Below are 17,835 nucleotides of genomic sequence, written 5' to 3'. Positions count from 1 at the left end.
GCTGAATCTGGGAAGGCCTTTGAACTTTATCTTCCAGGTTGCACAGATGGTTGCACAGAAGGGGAATGCATCCCTGGACTTGCATTTTAGGAGGACCTCACTGGCCACTACATGGAGGATGGATTCAGTGGGTGTGTTGGGGGCTCTTTAGAAGGCACTGTTGGGCCAACTCAGACCCCAGTCACTGGGCCGGTGCCCCCCATCCCCAGCTACTCTGAGTCTTTGCTATAGACAGCTCACAATTACCCCTTTCTGCAGAGAACTGCTCCTAACTGCACAGGAGCTGCTTCCCTGGGGTAGGGGTGAGATGGTGGCACGACTGACCTTGGATGACTGACAGGAGAGTTAGTGTGACTAACTGGCTTTGTCAGTTGCCTTGTTTGTCTGGGGCTCAGGGCTTTCCCAGGCCAGAGGACTTTCAGTGCTAAAACCAGGCCTGTCTTGAGCAAGCCAGAATAGCTGGTGATCCTCATGGGGCTACAAAAGGTCCCCTTGCCTCAACATTGGACCCAGCATGCAGTGCAATTCATGCTCCAGGGCTCCCAGGGCATCGGGCGGAAGCAGGGCTCCAGCTGAGGCCACGTCCTTGCATGGCTCCTTCCCCAGCCCTGGCCTGCCTCCCTCACCCCCTTCTCCTGACGCTCAGGCGCTGCTTCCAGAAACCCAACCTAAGAAGGGACAAGACTCGAGGCAGAATCTTGTTCGGAGGGAGGGAAATAGCTGGGATTAAGGCAGTGATGGTTGAGCTGAAGCAGGAGAGGGAAAATAGCTTCAAGAATTCCTGGGTTTTTTGGGGCTGGCCCGGTGGCGCACTGCTACAGTGCGCCGCTTGGGAAGCGCGGCGGCCCTCCCGCCGAGGGTTCAGATCCCACATACAGACCGGCCGCTCACTGGCTGAGCGAGATGCGGGAGCAACACCGAGGGTTGCGATCCCGTTGCCGGTCCCGGTCCGGTGCGGGAGCGACACTGAGGGTTGCGATCTGTTGCCGGTCACGAAAAAAGACAAAAAGGGAAAAAAAAAAAAAAAAGAATTCCTGATTCCTGGGTTTTTTTTCACTCCAGCCTCCAACTCAGCCCTGGGATACCCTCTTTTGAGCCCTCGCTACCTGTGCTGTGACGATTTATCAAGGACCCTCTCTCCCTGATGGTCATGCTCTCTCCAAGGGTAGACAACACTTCCTGTTTATTATTTCTGGGTACCCAGCTCAGGAACGGATTTTGAGCTAAAATCTGAGGAAGTTTTTGTGGAGTGCTAGTCTGCATACTATGGAGAGTCTGGTTAGGTCAAGGTCATCCTCATAGGCCCTTGGGGTCTTTTAAGGGCATCTCCTGATGGATCATATCTTCCCTGTGATTATTTGAAAGAAAAACAAAAAGACAACCCAAGAAAGGACACTAATTCTTCACCATGCTTGGCTGGCTGTGATTTCACAAGGCTTCCCTGTGCAGGGTCTGGGTCTCAAGATGGGCCACATGTCCCCAGTCATTCATCCCATGCCCAGACACTCACCACGGAGGTGGTCGATGAGATCAGTGCCCCACCCAGACCCTCTTCATTGGGTTGTGCACCCAGGCCTCAGCTGTAGGGACTGTTGGCTGCTCGTGCCTCAACCCTAGTCCCCTTTTCTGGAGACATGCTCTCAGCTGACTAACTTACCCATTCCCCCAGTGGCTTGTCTGCAGTTGGTGGACTGATTGATATGGGAGCACAAAAATCTGCTTCCTTGCCTCAAGGTGGATGACTCTGTGACTTGGTCTGTGCTCTCGAGGTACCCTGTGGATCAGGCCTAGGCTAGGCTTGACTTTGTCCTTGCTCACTCCTCCCCTTTCCCTCTCCTGCTTCCCTCTCTCATGAATTTGTCCTGAGAATGCTCCCTTGATACACCACAGGCATCTGAATCCTTGCCTCAGGCTCTGCTTCTAAGGAACCTGACTTAAGACAACCCCTAAGTGCCAGTTGTTTTCCCTCCTCTTAGTGGAGGGAGCCCAGGTGCTTCCTGACCTCTTCAGACTCAGGTGAAAAAGATTCTGAGCCTTAGGAGCAAGGGGGTTGGAGAAGGAGCTGCCTGAAGCAGACATTGTGTCCTCCTGCACCACACAGTGCATGCGGGAATGGCACTGTGTGCATTCTGTGCTCCAGTCTGCACAGTAGCCTGCTTTGGCCCTCGCAAGGACTTGTTCAACCTCCAAGGGCACAGCTCTCAAAGCATTTAAGCCCCTAGTGCTTCTGCATCCTTAGGCCGTTGGCCACAGGGCCCATCAAAGCAGTGGCTTTTAGAAAATGGCAACTATGGTGTAGTGGAAGGGACAGTAGGCTTCAGGGCCAAGGTGTGAATCCTGATTCTACCACCCTGCAGCTGGGCAACCTTGAACAACTACCTGAAACTCTCTGCATCTCAGTTTTTTCATCTGTAAAATGGAGATAATATCAGTACCTACCTCATAGGCTGCTGGGAGGATTAAATGAGTTAATCTATGCAAAGCACTTAGAAATGCACCTGGTTTAGTAAGTGCTCAGTAAATGTTAGCTGTCATTTCCATCCTTTGCACATTCCTTTGTGGCTCTTATCACAATGTGCCATTGTTCCACTGATGTGTCTTCTGAATTGTTGTCTTTCCCACTAGGTGTGGGATTTATTGTAGTAGGATCTATGTCTGACTTCATTACAGATCTGTCCCTGGTGCCAAGTGTGCGGCTGGGCACAGAGCCTCAGTCACCATGTGTTCAGAATGAACAAACGAGCCGGCATGCCCAGTGGACAGGCTGCCCACAGTCACAGGGACACTTACCTTCTGGACTGTGAAGGTGCGGATGACATATTCTGCCAGGGGCTCTGTTTCAATCAATGTGACTTTAATGTCTCCATAGACCTCTGTGTCATCCGGCCAGTATCGCACACATTTCACCTGTGGCCAAGTGAGAGACAGAGAAAGGACAGAGACGAGGACGTATGATCAGGTGGCTGGTTGTGAGCAGCCACCTCACCTGGCCTTCCCATACAAATAAACCCCAGGGTGACTTCAGTGGCATTTCAGTCCACGGGGTTCTCAGCTGGCCTGGGATCGGCAAACTGCACAGGGCCAAGCTCACTCTCAGAGGCAATGGAGCCATTAGAAATAATAGTAGTATCTTCTTTTGCAAAGCTCTGTATAATTTTCAAATGCGTTATTACACTAAGTGGTCATTAGAACTAGGTGAGACGGGCAGGTGTTATTATCCCCATTTTGCAGATGAACATAATACTTAAGCTTGGAGGTTTGGTGGCATGTCCAAGGTCACGTGGACAGTTTTCTACCTTTGGCTGAGACCCCTTTCTGCTATATTGGGCTGGTGCAGCGGAGTGTTATCAGCTGAGCAGAGAAGAGAATAAAAGGTGGGAAATAGGGAGAAAGCAGAAGCAGAAATGGTCGGGAGAGGGACATTATTAAGAGGTGGTAATTGGGGGCTGGAAGGAAAGATCTCTTGGTTGGGAAAAGGATGGCAGGTGCTGGGCTCCGAGGGAAGACTCTGCAACTCCTCTCTGCCCCTGGCAGTAGGTACAGATGCTACCAACAAGCCATTCCCACATGCGACTCTCTAAGTCACACTCCGCGGAGGAAAAAGAGATCATGGTTTTCCCCTTAAAAGAACAAAAGCATTATTACCATTCCGGGGGACGCCGCACGGCCTACAGTGGCATTTCCCACAGTGTGTTCCGCTGGGTGCTATTAGGTGTTAGGTAAAAAACAAGAAACAAAAAAAACAAACAAGAAAAGGTTTTGTGGTCAAATGAGTTTGGGAAATGCTGGATTAAACAAAGTTAAACAGGCCGCTTTGCTACGGGTCTCCTCAGCTCTTTTAACGTGCTAATGCTAATGCGTTTCATGACTTTCCGAAATGGGGATACCAGACACAGCATTTCCCAAACGTATTTAACCATGGAACCCTCTTCTCACTAAGCATCCTGTAGACTAGCATCCCATGGAACCCACTTAGGGAAACACTGATATAGTGCAACAGGGTTTGGAGGCAAATGGATTCACTGCTTGATTCTAACACTCAGTAGCTGTGCAGCTTCCAGAAAGTGCTGAAACCTCTCTGAACCTCACTTTCTATTAATTATGATAGCTAACACTTACTGACTGCTTACTTACTATGTCTAACACTGCTTACTAAGTGTTCTACAAATACCTTACATGTATTATTTTAATTACTCATCACCACATTCTTATGAAGGAGATATTATTATTACCCCCATTTTACAGATGAGGAATCTGAAGCACAGGAAGGCTAAGGAAATCACCCAAAGTCAACTGTTAGGAAGGGATGGAGCCAGGATGCAAACCCAGGCTGTCTGAGTAATAACCAGGAACATCAGCTCGTACAATTGTTGTGAGATACATGGAGGTAAAGTGCAATAAGGGTTGGGCACAGTGCTTGGCGACTGGCAGGAGTTCCTGCAAGAGTTTGCTGTCCCCAAATCCCACTTAGATCCGTGGTCTAGCCATCAGGTGGATCTGTTTCCAGTGTGGGATATGTTATAGGACAGGATGGAATTTGCCTCTGAATCCTCGAATCCTGGGCAGGCCTTTTGCGCACAGTGGCTGCCCTCTGGCCTGAGTCCCTGGGGAGCAGTCTGATCGGAGGGACCATGCGCATGAGAACAAGAATCAAGAGTTGGATTGTGCCTGGGTTCTGGCTGCGTGACTTCAGGGTAGTTACTCCACCCTTTTGGTTCTGTTCCCTCATCTATAAAACTGGGGAATGGATTAGGTACGAGTGGACTCAAGAATAAGGTCTCTCCTAGCCCTAAATTCCTAATAGGCCATGAGATGTCCACACCCCCTTCCTGGATTCTGACAGCCCAGATGTCCCTTTTCCCTTGGTCTTCTAGGCCAAGACTCTGTCTTTATGGATTACCTAGTTCTTGCCAAAACAAAAACATACCTGCCCACTCTTTAGTTAGTTCGTATGATGTGTTAGTTTGTATGGCATTTGTACACCCTGTCTTTAACCTCAGCAGCCCACCCACCCACAGGCCACAGTTAATCACACAGGCAAAGCAAGCTGGGAATAGCAGTCCCATTTCTAAGCCCAAGGAGTAGTTAAGGATGAGAGTTAAGTAGAGAGAGTCGACATAGAGCAGAGAGGGAGACTGAGCCCTGACCTTGAAGAATGTCCAGAGTTAGAGGTCAGGGGAGGAAGAACAGGCAGCAGAGGGTCAGATGCTCCTGAAAGGTTAGCTGTGTCAACATGAAGGGTGTGAGTGACGTTGACAATATCACTGAGGGTGGGATGGCGGGAGTAGCTGCGTTGGAATGGGTAGAAGAGAACAGAGGGAAGAAACAGAGCCTTTGTGTGAGTCTTTAAAGTTTGGCAGAAAAGTGGGGCCAAGAGTATGATTTTTATTTGCTGGTTTTATCTTTTAAGATGGAAGGTACCCAGCAGATTTGTATGCCGAGGGGGACAATCTAGTAACAAAAAAGAGACTTATTTTTCAAGTGTGAGGGGGAAATGAGAAAATTGTTGGGCAGAATCTGTGGCTCAAGACACCAGGCTCACCTTTGAAAGGGCACAGACACGGCTTCTGTCATATTAGGCTGAGCCATAAGAAACAGCCAATATTCGACTATTTTGGGTTAACAAAAATAGCCATTTCTTATGGTTGAGCATGAGAGCAAAGGGAAAGAATGATAGATGGTTGTAGATACAAGTAGGATTGTAGCTTCCCAATGTGACGATGAGGGAGTTCACATCTGATGGCTTTAATTTCCTGAAAATATATGAGATGAGGTCATCCACGGAGAGCGAGGGTGGAAAAAGGGATGAGGGGGATTTGAAGGGAAAGGATGCTGCTCGAATGTGGAATAGGAGCGATGATGTCTCCCTCACTGGTTGCCAGGAGGGTGATGTATGGACTAGGAGTCACCTGCACAATGCATGGAGCAGAGAGATGCTTGAGAGCACCTCCAGCATCCTCTGCCCAGGAACCTGCAGGAGAGGCTTACCCTGCCCACTTCCACGAGGTTCGTGACCATGACAATGCTGGCAGAGTTCTCCTGCCAGATCATCCTCCAGAAGTCCTTTACCGTCTCCTGCATTGGACCTGCCAACAGAGAAGGTGATAGGGTTGAGACTGTAATGCAAGAAGGCAGCCGAGAGGTTTGCCCCTCCTGGTTGGTTAGTCAAGACTCCACAGAGGTGAGCAGGAGTGAGTCCAGGTGATCCTTGCTAGGACACTGCTAGGGGTTGAACTGTATCCCCCAAAGTTTCATGCATTAATCCTCACTGTAACAGTGTCAAGAGTGAGAAATCCTATTATAGTAATTGAAAGGTGGGGCTTTGAAGAAATGATTAGATTGTGAGGACCATGCCCTAGTGAATAGATTGATCCATTCATGGAGTAATAAGTTGTTGGTTTAATAGGCGGCAATGGGCGTGGTTCTGATGGCTTTATAAGGAGAGCGAGTGAGCAGGTTAGCTTGCTCTTGCTCAGCCATTTCACCACATAACACCCTACCCTGCATTGTTGTGAGGAGTCACCACCTACCAACAAGGCCCTCACCAGACGTGTTCCCTGGAGTTTGGACTTCCCAGTCTCTGAAACCGTAAGGAATACATCTTATTTCTTTGTAAATTACTCATTTTCAGGTATTTTGTTATACGCAGCAGAGATGGACTAACATAGAAACCAAGTAGCTAAGACCTGGGCCTGAGGCATGTTGGCCTGATGAGGCCAGATCACAGCATGGATGGGAAAAGCCACATTCCAGGCTTTCATGGTCTGAAGCATCTTATGGAAATGTTGACAGTCTCCCCTCCTCTTGTCTGATGTCCTACTGTTCGGACCCTCACTACCTGTCCCACCCATCACCTTATTTGGGGTGTGGCCTAAGGCACTTTTTAAAAATTGAGCTCCAGAACCTCAGTGAAAGACAGTAAAAAAATTGGGGTAGAGAGCTGCCGAGAGCCAGATGCCAAGAACAAAAACAGGAGGTGCCCTATTTTGAACTTGACAAATGCCAACGCGTTAGTCTGGAGCCCCAACAGAAAAGAAGAGGGAAAAAAGACAAGGAGTGGGAGGTAGGATCTGACAGTCCAAAGCAATTTCCTTGGAAATTGCTCTTTTTCAATGTCCTGGACCTTCATCATTTTAAAAATTACAAAATAATACATGTGTTTGACATAAAAGTTTGAATACCTTTTTTCTGTATTTATCTGTATCTGTATGTATTCATTGCATAAGCATCATATCTACTATACGTATTCTCTGATGCCCTTAAAAATTCCTACCAAGCATGATATTTTTCATAGCTGCATAGTTTTCTGTAATATGGAGGCACCACACTTTATTTAACCAATCTACCAATTGTTGGGCATTAAAAAATTTTCGCTTTTTTCCTATTATAGATAACCCTGTGAACAATGTTTTTATATATGTCATTGTACACGTGTGTAATTATCTGTAGGATTTCTTCCTAGAAGGGTTTGAAAGGTAATGATCATTTTTAAGTGTTCTGATAACGTACTGCCAGGTTTCTTTCTAAGGCAGCTGGCTGCATCTCTCTTACAGGCATGCATGCATCGAGTAGGTAAGACACCATCAGCTCCAGATGGCACCTGCCTGAGGCTGATACTTTTAGCTGCCTTGCATGGGGTCCTCCCTTCTGATTACTTCCTAGTGATAGCTCTTTCCTCTCTTGCTCATGCCCCTCACTCCTATATCTGAATGTATCACCTTCTTCCTTTCCAAACAAATAAATGAACAATTTCAAGGACTTCTGGAGGCTCTCCAGCCCTACCCCTCTTTGCTGATAGAAAAGGGCCAGGGCCCTTTAGAGCAAAGGAGTATTGAGGTAACAGATACTGGAGGAGAGGACAAGAAGTCTTGCAGTTGTTCCCTAGACAGCCCTCTTCCCTGGGGTCCTTGAGGTCTCTCCGGGGCACCAGGTGGATGGAGGGCACTTACCTTGAGTGGCAATGTAGTGCCGAGGTCGATGGTATCCCTGGATAAAAGGAGAAAGCACAGTGAATGATCTCCAGTCAAAGCTTGCAAACATCACAGTATTAATAAATATCCTCTCCAAGCCTTGGTTTCTTCATAGGCAAAATGGGAATAGCATTAGCTAATTCCCTGAGGAGTGGTAAAGATTAAATAAGATGACACATGCAAAGCACTTAGTAAGTCGCTAAATGTTAGCTACTATTATAGTTATTTGTGAAGTGCTTATGCAGGCTTCCTTGGAGACAGGGGCACCGGGAGCAAGAATTGGTGGGCATCATTTATGCTCATGCACTTACAAAGAGGTGGAGAAGTTTTCAGGTTTATGGGGACATCAAACACCCAAAGTCTTTCCTGAGCCATGATTATATGCAGAACACTGTATGAGGCCTGGTGCGGCACCCAGAGAAGTTAACAGAAGAAAACGATTCTACTGTTGACTCCTTGCAATATTAACAACTGGAAAAAGAAAACTGGGAAGGATTCCACATTGTTTCTCTGTGCCAACATGACTGGGCTTGGAACTGAAGTTACAGGTGCAGAGAGGACCTCATGGAGGTGTGATTTGAGAGACCCAAAAAGCCATTTGCTGACTCAAAGACCAGTTTCTAATTTACCTGTACATCTCTGAATACACTGATAGGCCCTGGTGTACTTTGGTGCTGGATTACTCTGGAGACCCATAACCCTAATCACTGGGGAGGCCCTGGTGTACTTTGGTGCTGGATTACTCTGGAGACCCATAACCCTAATCACTGGGGAAGAGGTTGAAGGTGATCCTCTCTTTTGCCTGGGCATGGCAAACAAGGACGGTCCCCTTTCTTGTTACAGAGAGGTAATATGTCATATTGAGTAGGAGTGTAGGTTTTGGAGACACAGACAGATCTGCATTGAGTATAGAACATTGAAGGCAATTAGTATTTATTGAATGGATAAATGAGTGAATGAAAGAATGGATGAATAAATGAATAACTTTTATATTAAAACACAAATGCCAATTATAGAGCCTATTGATGGAGAGGTTGTTGACCATCCTGAAATCCACTTTACCTCTACCATCCTAAAGCTGGATGAATACCTGTTTTTTGTCTTAAGCATTGTTGTCTAGTCTTTCTGTCCTGTCGAGGTGAACGCACTGCCTCAAAGCCTCCTTCTTTAGGAAATAAGTTGAAATTGCCATCAGTATGGTTTATGGTCCAATAGATATGGCCTCTCTGAAGTTCTGTACCCACTTACTGATTCAAAGAATATTTTCTGAGTCCCCTCAACATTTCTCTTCCTAAGTCTTCCACTTGCTCAATAAATATTTAATAAGTACCTTCCAACTGCTGGGCATACTCTAGACTTGACTGTAAGCACCAACCCAAGGCCAATGTCATGACCAGAACTGTTGGATTAACCACATAGCAATCGACAGCCCCACCTAAACTCTTTGCATGAGTGGTTCTATCTACTTAATGAGGTTGTCAGCTTGTTAAGGACAAGACCTGCCTCGTAAATAAAAAAAAAAAAAAAAAAAAATTCCGCACAGAGCCTAGCACAGCGTGAGACTCAGAGCAAAGGCCTAAACAGGATGTTGACAAACCATCACAAAAGGCAGCACGGCGTGGTGGTTACGTGTACTGTGGACTCTGGATTCCAACCGCCTGGGTTTGAAAACCCACACAGTCCCCAAAGAGAAAACGTTCTAACCATGGGACTCCTCAGCAAGGAGATAAAAGGAAATGTACTGCTCAATTGGGGCTTCTCTGGGGATTCGCCAAGAGCTAGTACAGAAAACTTCCTAACCTTAAAAGAACTTTGAGTTCATTTAAGTCCCACCTACACAGCACGCAGATCGACTGCAAACCAGCACTGGGCCTGCCTCCATCTGTCTGTGAGCATTGGGAAAGCTTTGCATCCAAACACATTTATCTCACTCTGCACTCATGCGTCTGCTGCTTACTGAGGACCCAGATACGATACTTATTTCCAGGCTGGTATTTATAACATTCAAGTGGCCAATACATTTTTGGGTGTGCAAACTTGCTAGCAGGTTGGTTTAGAAGGTAGCAGACCACGGCCTCCAGAGGCACAGCCAGGGCTGGTTCTATCCAGCTCATGATCCCAATAGGGTCATTTTAATAGTTTCACAAGCTCCAATTGTGGAGAAATCATTCTAGCGCAGATGATTTGCTCTTTGGAAAGCCAGAGAGGATGCTGGCTGGGGTGGGGACCAGGGCAAAGGAGTGAGGACCCAGCTAGCTGTCTGGGGTGTCATCTTGTCAGGAATCCCCTAGAGGAATTTAAAGTCTGCTGGAGTATACAGTAGGTTCACAATTAATGGGCTTCCTCCACTCTTCACCCCAGAGCACTAACACTGTGCAAGGAAGCGCTGTGGTCGGTGTCTTCTCTGTGTCTCTTCATTTCCCTTCCACGCTCTGCTCTGTGCCATGGGAAACTGACCTGCAGGACCACACCGTGAGCTCCCATGCTCTCTTGCTTCTTGTTGGGTTTTGTCAACGGGGAGTGGAAGCAGGAGTTCAGAGGCCAGGAAGAGGATGGACATACATTCTTCTGGGCCTTTCCCTGCCAGGTCATCATGGATTGGTCTTGTCTTGTCTCTCTATCAAGGGCTCTAGCTCCTATCAGACAGCCTCTCCTTGTAGCTACTCTCTCGCCCTGTCTAGGCCTAGGAATGGTAAGAGCTCCTTGCTGTTACTAGCCCTGAGATATTACACCCTACCCTGTTGGTTTCCCTTCATCCTGTCCACATCCTTTTTAAACTTTCCCTGGTTACTTTAAATCAGTTATCACATACTTGTGGGGTGGCATTATTATCCCATTTTATAGATATTAGAATCAGTAGTAATTTACCCAAAATCACAACCCTAGTAGTCAGAAAGTCCTGGATTCAACAGGCCCAACAAAGACTGAATTCATGACTCTAGTCTCATTAGCCCTTGATTGTGACCACTGAGATACAGTCCAGAGTTCAACATCCCATATTAAGGCAGCATGGAGGAGAGGCATTTGGCCTGTCTGCACAATCTGCTTCTTACAGGGAGAGGAGATAGTGGAGTGTCCTAGGTGGGCAGAGAACTGGATTCTAGCTGTGTGGCCTTGGTCAATGCTCTTAACCTTGACCCCTAGTTTCCTGTCTTTAAAGGCTAGCAAAATGCCTTGTAATGATAGAACATGATAGAATAAGAGGAATTATTAGTATTGGTGATGCAGGTATTCACTTGCATTTAAAGTAATTTCATTCATTGCCTATAAAAATACCAACGTGTTTTTTGGCTCTGACTGTAGTTAGATGTCTAGTTGACTTTGGATTGAGTGCCTATCTAGGACAGTCATGTTTGCTGGGGGTTTCTACTCAGATGACAAGTGCTTGCTACAGCAACTCAGGCATGCAAGACCCTCTGTGGGCTGCGCCATTCTGGGTCACATCCACCCAGCCATAGACGAGGTGGAGGAGACACGGAAAGAATCAATTCAACCTGGATCAACATGTGCTGACTGAGTCCCCACTGTGTGCTGGCCACAAGGTGGTGACCCAGAGTGGGTGGGAGGAGCAGGAGAAAGAGCACTGGACTAGGAGTCATTCAGGTCTGGTTTCTATCCTGGTTCTGCTGCAGACCAGCTGCATGGCTTTGGACAAGCTTTGCAATCTCTCTAAACCTCGGCTCCCCCATCTGGAGAATGGGAGTGTTAACACCCACTTTGAAGGATTACTTAAAAAGTAGTGATAAGTGACTCATTTAAGCCCTGTGCATAGGGCCCAAGAGTGACTCACTAAGCCACTGCTGCTGTCATTGCTGTTACTATGAAAGGAGCAGGATATAGTGGGGAAGGCACTCTTGAGTCAAACTCCTGTTCCCTCCTCTCCACCTCCTAGCTGTGTAGCCCTGGACAAGTTACATAACCTTCAGGGCCTCAGCTTACTCATGTGGAAATGGGTAGTAATGGCACTTGCCTTGTGAGGTTATGGTACCAGTGAAGGTGATGTTGGTACAGGAGAGAGAGGTCATCAATAGTTTTTAGGTTACTATAAATCCTTCTTGCTCGGCTGGCTCTTAGTCATCCTCTAAGGCAGGACTGAGATGTCACCTCCTCCAGGAAGCCTTCACTGACCACCCCACCCCTGCCTTGAGGCTTTGATTTTCCTTTATGGTCCTATAGCACCTGATCTGTGAGGGTGTCTTTTCTTATCTGACTGCCTCACCAGACTTGAATCTCCTTAGGTCAGAGACCTGCTCTTACAGGTCAGTGTTTCCAGTACATGGTGTTTCCAGCTCAGTGTTTGTGAAATGAATACTAGATGCATGAGGGGAAGGCTGAGAGCCTGAGGGTGAATGCCTTGTGCACCTTGCTCTGGGCTGGACACAAGCTATTTGGAACTGGCCCTCTCCTTGTGGACTTGCCCAGAAGGGCCATAGTGGCAGAGACTGTGTCCTTCTTCACCTCCACTGAAGCTCCAGCCCCATTTCTTCACCACACAGTAGGTCCTTTGTTAGCCAGGGAAATAGAAACCACTCTAGGTGTTTCAGACAGAGGAAATTCAGTATGGGGAGTTGGTTACACAGGTGATAGAGGAGCCAAGGTGACAAATGGGGAACAGTGGGGCAACCCAGAGATCGGTGGCAGCACCTTTAGAACTAGGGGGATAATGGGAGACAGAGTAGTTCCCAGACCCCAGGAGCTGGTCTGCCTGGCAGAAGCTGGAACTATGATGGGCCTGATTGAGGGAAGCTGGAGTCACAGATGGATGCAGCCACTGCTGGAGCTGCCACCCAAGGAAGGGGGGAAGGAGAAACTCACTGGATGCACCCTTCCTATCACCTCTGATCTCCCATCAGTGCCTGCCATTGAAGAAGTCAGATCTCCTTACCCTGCACACCACACATGCATACACACGCCACCTGCAATGCAAAGCAGCACAGGGAAGGATGAGGAATAGATCTGAGGGCAAACAGGCAAATGACCAACACAAGGCTCAGTAAATACATGTTGAGTTAATGAGTCTTCTGGCTCAGCCTAGGTTAAGGGGAATTCACAAAGCATGCCACTGCAATTTATAGGTTGACTATAAATACATTAGGGAGTCTGAGGAACCAACATGGATCTCTGAGCTACTCTTAAAGCTGAGCTCTGAGCTGAGGTCCTGAGATGCCTGGCTTGGATCAGTCACATCGGGATGTCAGTCTGGCCTCACTGGTCATGTTCCAGTTTTGCAAACTCTCCCACTTCCATGCACACCATCCTGGCTCCTGTTTGGGTTTAGTCCCTTCCTCAGTGGTCTCTGGAACACTAAGACAGCCTCTTTCCTAATTAGGTCTCTTAATTCCAGAATCCCTTCTCTCTTATCTATTTTATCCTTGGTAACAGATAAATCATCCCAAAGCCCAGTCCTGAACTGGTCACCTACTTGATCAAAAACCTTCACTGACTTCCTCTTCCCTACAGGGTAAAGTCCAACTTCCTGAGTATGACCATCTAAGCCATCAGTGTTCTAGTGTCAACCTTATTTTCCACTGTTCTCTTCATGGTCTCTGCTGCCCTCGAATGCTACATGTTCCCTTTCCAGCTGCTACATCTTGGCTTGTGCTGTTCTCTCTAACCAGAGACCTATCTTCCCTCTCTTTGATTTTAAATTCTGCCTGCGCTGAAAGCCTTGGTTCACCTCACATTTTGCATTCCCGATGGAAGAAGCGATATTTTTTTTCCCACCTCTGAATCCCTGCAGCATTTTATCTGAACTTATGACACTTACCACTTTCTAGTTGCCCTGGAATTATTGATGTGCACAACTTATCTCACTTCTAAGGTTTTAGAAACCATGGCATTTTTAGCTTTATGGTTCCCGTAGCATCTAGCATACTGTAGGTACTTTTAAATGTTTATTGAATAGATGTCTGTGTCTTCCAATGAATGAATGCATGGATAAACAGACACATATACAAATGGATAGACAGAGTGAGTGAAGAAGACTGGCCGTTGCCCTGGGGCCCCACAGAGTAGGCTATTCCAGCTGTCATGAAAGATGATGTAGCTTTAGATGGATAATCAAAGCTAGTTGGGATACACTAGTTACGTAAATTGGGGAGGAGCTGGCCACAGGTCTTGAGCTTGTGTAGCCAACCCCAGACCTTGGCTGCCTAGCCCCATCAAGACACTCACGTCAATGTAGTTGGCGTTGATGTAGTCAGAGTGTGGGTCTCCATCCAGCACCAGCAGCCTCACCCGGGAATGGTCATCTGCAGAGAGAGCAGAAAACAAGAGAGGGTTGACAAGAGGCCTTGGGTGAGGAGTCAGCAATGCCCTCCTTTGCAGCTCCCATTTGTTAGTTACTGCATGTCAGATATGGTGCTACTCTCTCATTTACTCCTCAGCACCACTCGCAGTTATTATTCTCATTTACAGATGAAAAAGTGGAGGCTCAGGGAGGTTATTAGCCTTAAAAAAGGACCTGTCCTGTCTTCTCCACCTTCCGTTCTCATTCTGGTTTTGTCATTACCTAACTGGGTGAGTCATCTGTTTCTTTAAGACTTAGTGATTTCATCATTAAAATGGGGATGGAAATGCCTTCTTCACAGGACAATGCAAGAGATGCGAAAAAACTCGGGACGTGAGAGTATTGAATCGGAATTAATATGCTCCATTTTCATGCTTGCTTAAAAATGGCAAGTTTACCTATTCTCCACATGTGCACAAATTGCTTTTCTGTTGCCTCTTAGAGTATTGTTGCAAATAGATTGCCAGCCACATATTGTTATCAATACTATCATTAAAGCGAGGCTCACTAAACACTATAAAAAAGGTCACCAATAACTAAAAATTGTGTTACAGAGGATACCTTTCCAAACACAATCCAGGCATAAACAAGATTTGCAGGCTTTAGTCAATGGCACACTTACTTCAAATAACACCAAATAAAAACCATTAAAAAAACTAGTACAGCAGAAGAATTAGGATAATCCTTTACAATTAATTAAAGTGAGCTCTGACATGCATGCTAACAGACACGCGCAAATTGAGCATCCTGGTTGGGAGGAGAGCCTTAGTTTGCTATCCAGGTTACTGCGCACATAGCGTTGTGTAGTTGCTGCATCCACTGGCCAGTCCGCCTTACTCTAGGGTAGAGGTGGTATTCCTAGAAAGTGGGTGGGACAGCTTTGGACATCCTCAAGGGTTCTCAGGGAGTCAAGAAGATCAGCTCAGCTTATCCTATTAGACTTATACAGCACTCTGCAGTTTCTAAAGCACATTTATTGCTACTAACCCAAAGCTTTGAGAACAGGGACGTTATCTGTCATGTTACCTGTTTTGTCTCTTGCCCCCCTGAAAAGGCCTGGTATATGGCAAGTATTCAGCAAGTACCTTGAGAATGTACAAGTGGATGATGCCATGGGATTTTCACAACAATCCTTTGAGAGAAGCCAGATGGGTTCTGTTAGCCTTGTTACAAATGAGGAAACTGAGGCTCACAAAGACTGACTGGCCACCTGGCCAGTGAATGGTGGAGCACAGAAGAGTGAGGTTCTCTTTACTCTGAGTTCAGATGCTCCTGCTTCCAAAGAGGGGTCTAAGCAAGATGTTAGAAACCACTTCAACTATATACAGCAGAGGGATTAACTACTGAGAAGTGGTTGCCTGGGCGATGGAAGAGTTGAGAGTCCAGAGAGAGGAGAATGAAGTAAGTCAGAGATAAGCAACGACAAGGAGAAACTGCCCCCCTAGGGCTGAGGGACAGAGGGAGGACATGGCGTTACTAGAGCTCAGGAACGGGGGCCACCTGGTAGAAACTGGAGTCACAGTGGGCTTCTCTGGTGGGAGCTGGAGACAAGGAGGAGCTTCCCTCTCTCCTCCTGTGATTGGGATAGAGGGGGAGAAATATCCTGGCTTCTCCCTTTCTCCTTCTCTCCAATCTCCCACCACTGCATGTTATTGTCCAAACCCAGCCAGAAGCCAGCTCACAAGAGAGCCTGAGAACTGCCACCTGCAGGGGTCAGTTGTCAGTGATACAGAGTAGAGTAGGAGAAGGTGAGGAATGGGTCCAATTATGGACAAACGGACCAGGACTGGTACAGGACACCACCCTATATCTGTTAATTAACTCACAAAGTATTCACTGAGTGTCTGCCATGTGGCAGGCACTATCCAGACGTCAGTTATACTGGATGCCGCGTTTCCTACTCATCACGGGGATTTCAGTGGAAGCAACTGGAGGGAGCAGGTGGGAGATCTAAGTAATTGCTTTGGGTGGGTGGGGGAGTGGCATGTGAGGTGGGGGGGTGGAGTTTGAAGTTAATCTTTATTGAGTTCATGATAGGTACCAGAGACTTTACATACATTAACTTACTCAATCATTTATTCCTCAAAATAGTTCTATAGGTTATTATAATAATAGCAGAATGATGTGATATTATGATTGTTCCTATTTCACAGATATACTGGGCTCAAAGAGGTTAAGCAAATTTTCCCAGTTACACAGCCTGTAAGTGACAGAGATAGGATTCTATCTCAGGTCCATCTGACCTTGAACCCCCTCCGGGCATACAATGCACTGCCTTGGGACTTCAAGTATCTCACAGGTACTACTGATAGGGTCTGTGCAAATGTTGGTCCCCAGCTCCTGCAGCATTCTAGTCCCAGAGAGGGGGACTTCCTGGCGGACAACCCGTCTAGCAGGCTGGGATTCATATGATGCCTGGTGCCTGACTCTGAGCCCAGTGCATCGAGCCTTGTTACCAGCAGTTAGAGAAACTGTAAGTCTCAAAACAGTGAAAATGAATATTGCATTTGTACTCAGTGGTCTTACTAATGACTAATCGATCCAAAAATCTCCTTTACTTATTGAGTTATGTCTGCTCCTGGGGTCCATAGCACTGGAAACAGATTGTGGTTTAAAAAGTTGAAAGGGACTTTTTAAAAAATATGAAAGGAAACTTTAAAATCTGAAAGCAAAATGATTAAAAATAAAACAAAAAGAAACTTATTTCTCCTACTCAAATATTCTTATAGATGAGAAGTGTTTCTAACTACCAGATAAGAACTCATTTACTGAGCATCTACTATGAGTCAGGCTAGTAGAAGGGACAAAGAAAGTGTTATCAAATGTGATACTCATGCTTAAGGAATTTGCCAGTTTAGTGGGGAAGACAGACTCTACATAGAGGTGCAACTTCAAGGTCTAGAAAGTGGGGAATAGAGAGCTCTGTGTAGTGATATGTGAATGAGAAATTAAAAGTGAGTCAGACTTGACCAGTGGAGAGTGAGGAAGAGTCTTTTCCATTAGAGGGAACAGTGAGAGTGAAGGCAGTGATCCTGAAAGAGCGAGCACATTGAGGGAGCTGCAAAGAGGCTCCTGTTCTGGGAACACAGAGTGCGAGGGCATAGCAATGGGACAGCAGACAGAAGGGTCGGCGAGGGTTAGATCACAGAGGACGCTCCAAGCCATATTAAGGCACTGAGATACAGATAACCATGCGGGGCTCTGCAGGGCATCCAAAAACAGTGTCTCTTTTCTGGAATCATAAACGGGTATTTTAGTACTAAAAAACACATGGGCTAACCTGTGGCAAGTGGGATACACTTTTGATATGTGATGTGAGGTGTGGAGCTGTGGATCAGGTTTGGGTTCAGATTTTAAATCCATCACTTAGCAAGTCAGTTGATCTCTCTTAGCCTTGGCTTCCTGAGCAAAATGGAGCCAATAGTGTTGGGCATAACTTTGCGTGCATGCGCCCTGACGCGCACGGGCGCCAGTTCATGCGCTCCGCGGCCACCATTTCACTAGCGCTCAACGGCACGTAGCTGCCAGCCTCGCCCTTCCGGGTCCCAGTGATTCAGCAACTTTAGTTCCGTATTC

At 46.8% G+C, this 17,835-nt stretch overlaps 1 protein-coding gene across 1 annotated transcript in view; it reads right to left on the bottom strand.

Moving 5' to 3' along the window:
- The window catches only part of PTPRT (protein tyrosine phosphatase, receptor type, T), a gene marked incomplete at its 5' end in the record, with an annotated part of 369,542 nt that overhangs the window by 31,307 nt on the left and 320,400 nt on the right, over positions 1-17,835 (bottom strand). The window contains 4 exons of the mRNA XM_008571855.1: positions 2,791-2,907; positions 5,989-6,086; positions 7,950-7,986; positions 14,145-14,221. Of these exons, the coding sequence (XP_008570077.1) occupies positions 2,791-2,907; positions 5,989-6,086; positions 7,950-7,986; positions 14,145-14,221 (329 nt within the window). The remainder of the gene's footprint in view (positions 1-2,790; positions 2,908-5,988; positions 6,087-7,949; positions 7,987-14,144; positions 14,222-17,835) is intronic.

Source organism: Galeopterus variegatus, unplaced genomic scaffold (assembly GCF_000696425.1).
Source record: "Galeopterus variegatus unplaced genomic scaffold, G_variegatus-3.0.2 Scaffold730, whole genome shotgun sequence".
In the NCBI taxonomy this organism is placed as follows: domain Eukaryota; kingdom Metazoa; phylum Chordata; class Mammalia; order Dermoptera; family Cynocephalidae; genus Galeopterus; species Galeopterus variegatus.
The sequence above is the reverse complement of the archived record's forward strand: the minus strand, read 5'-3'. Positions and strand labels throughout refer to the sequence as shown.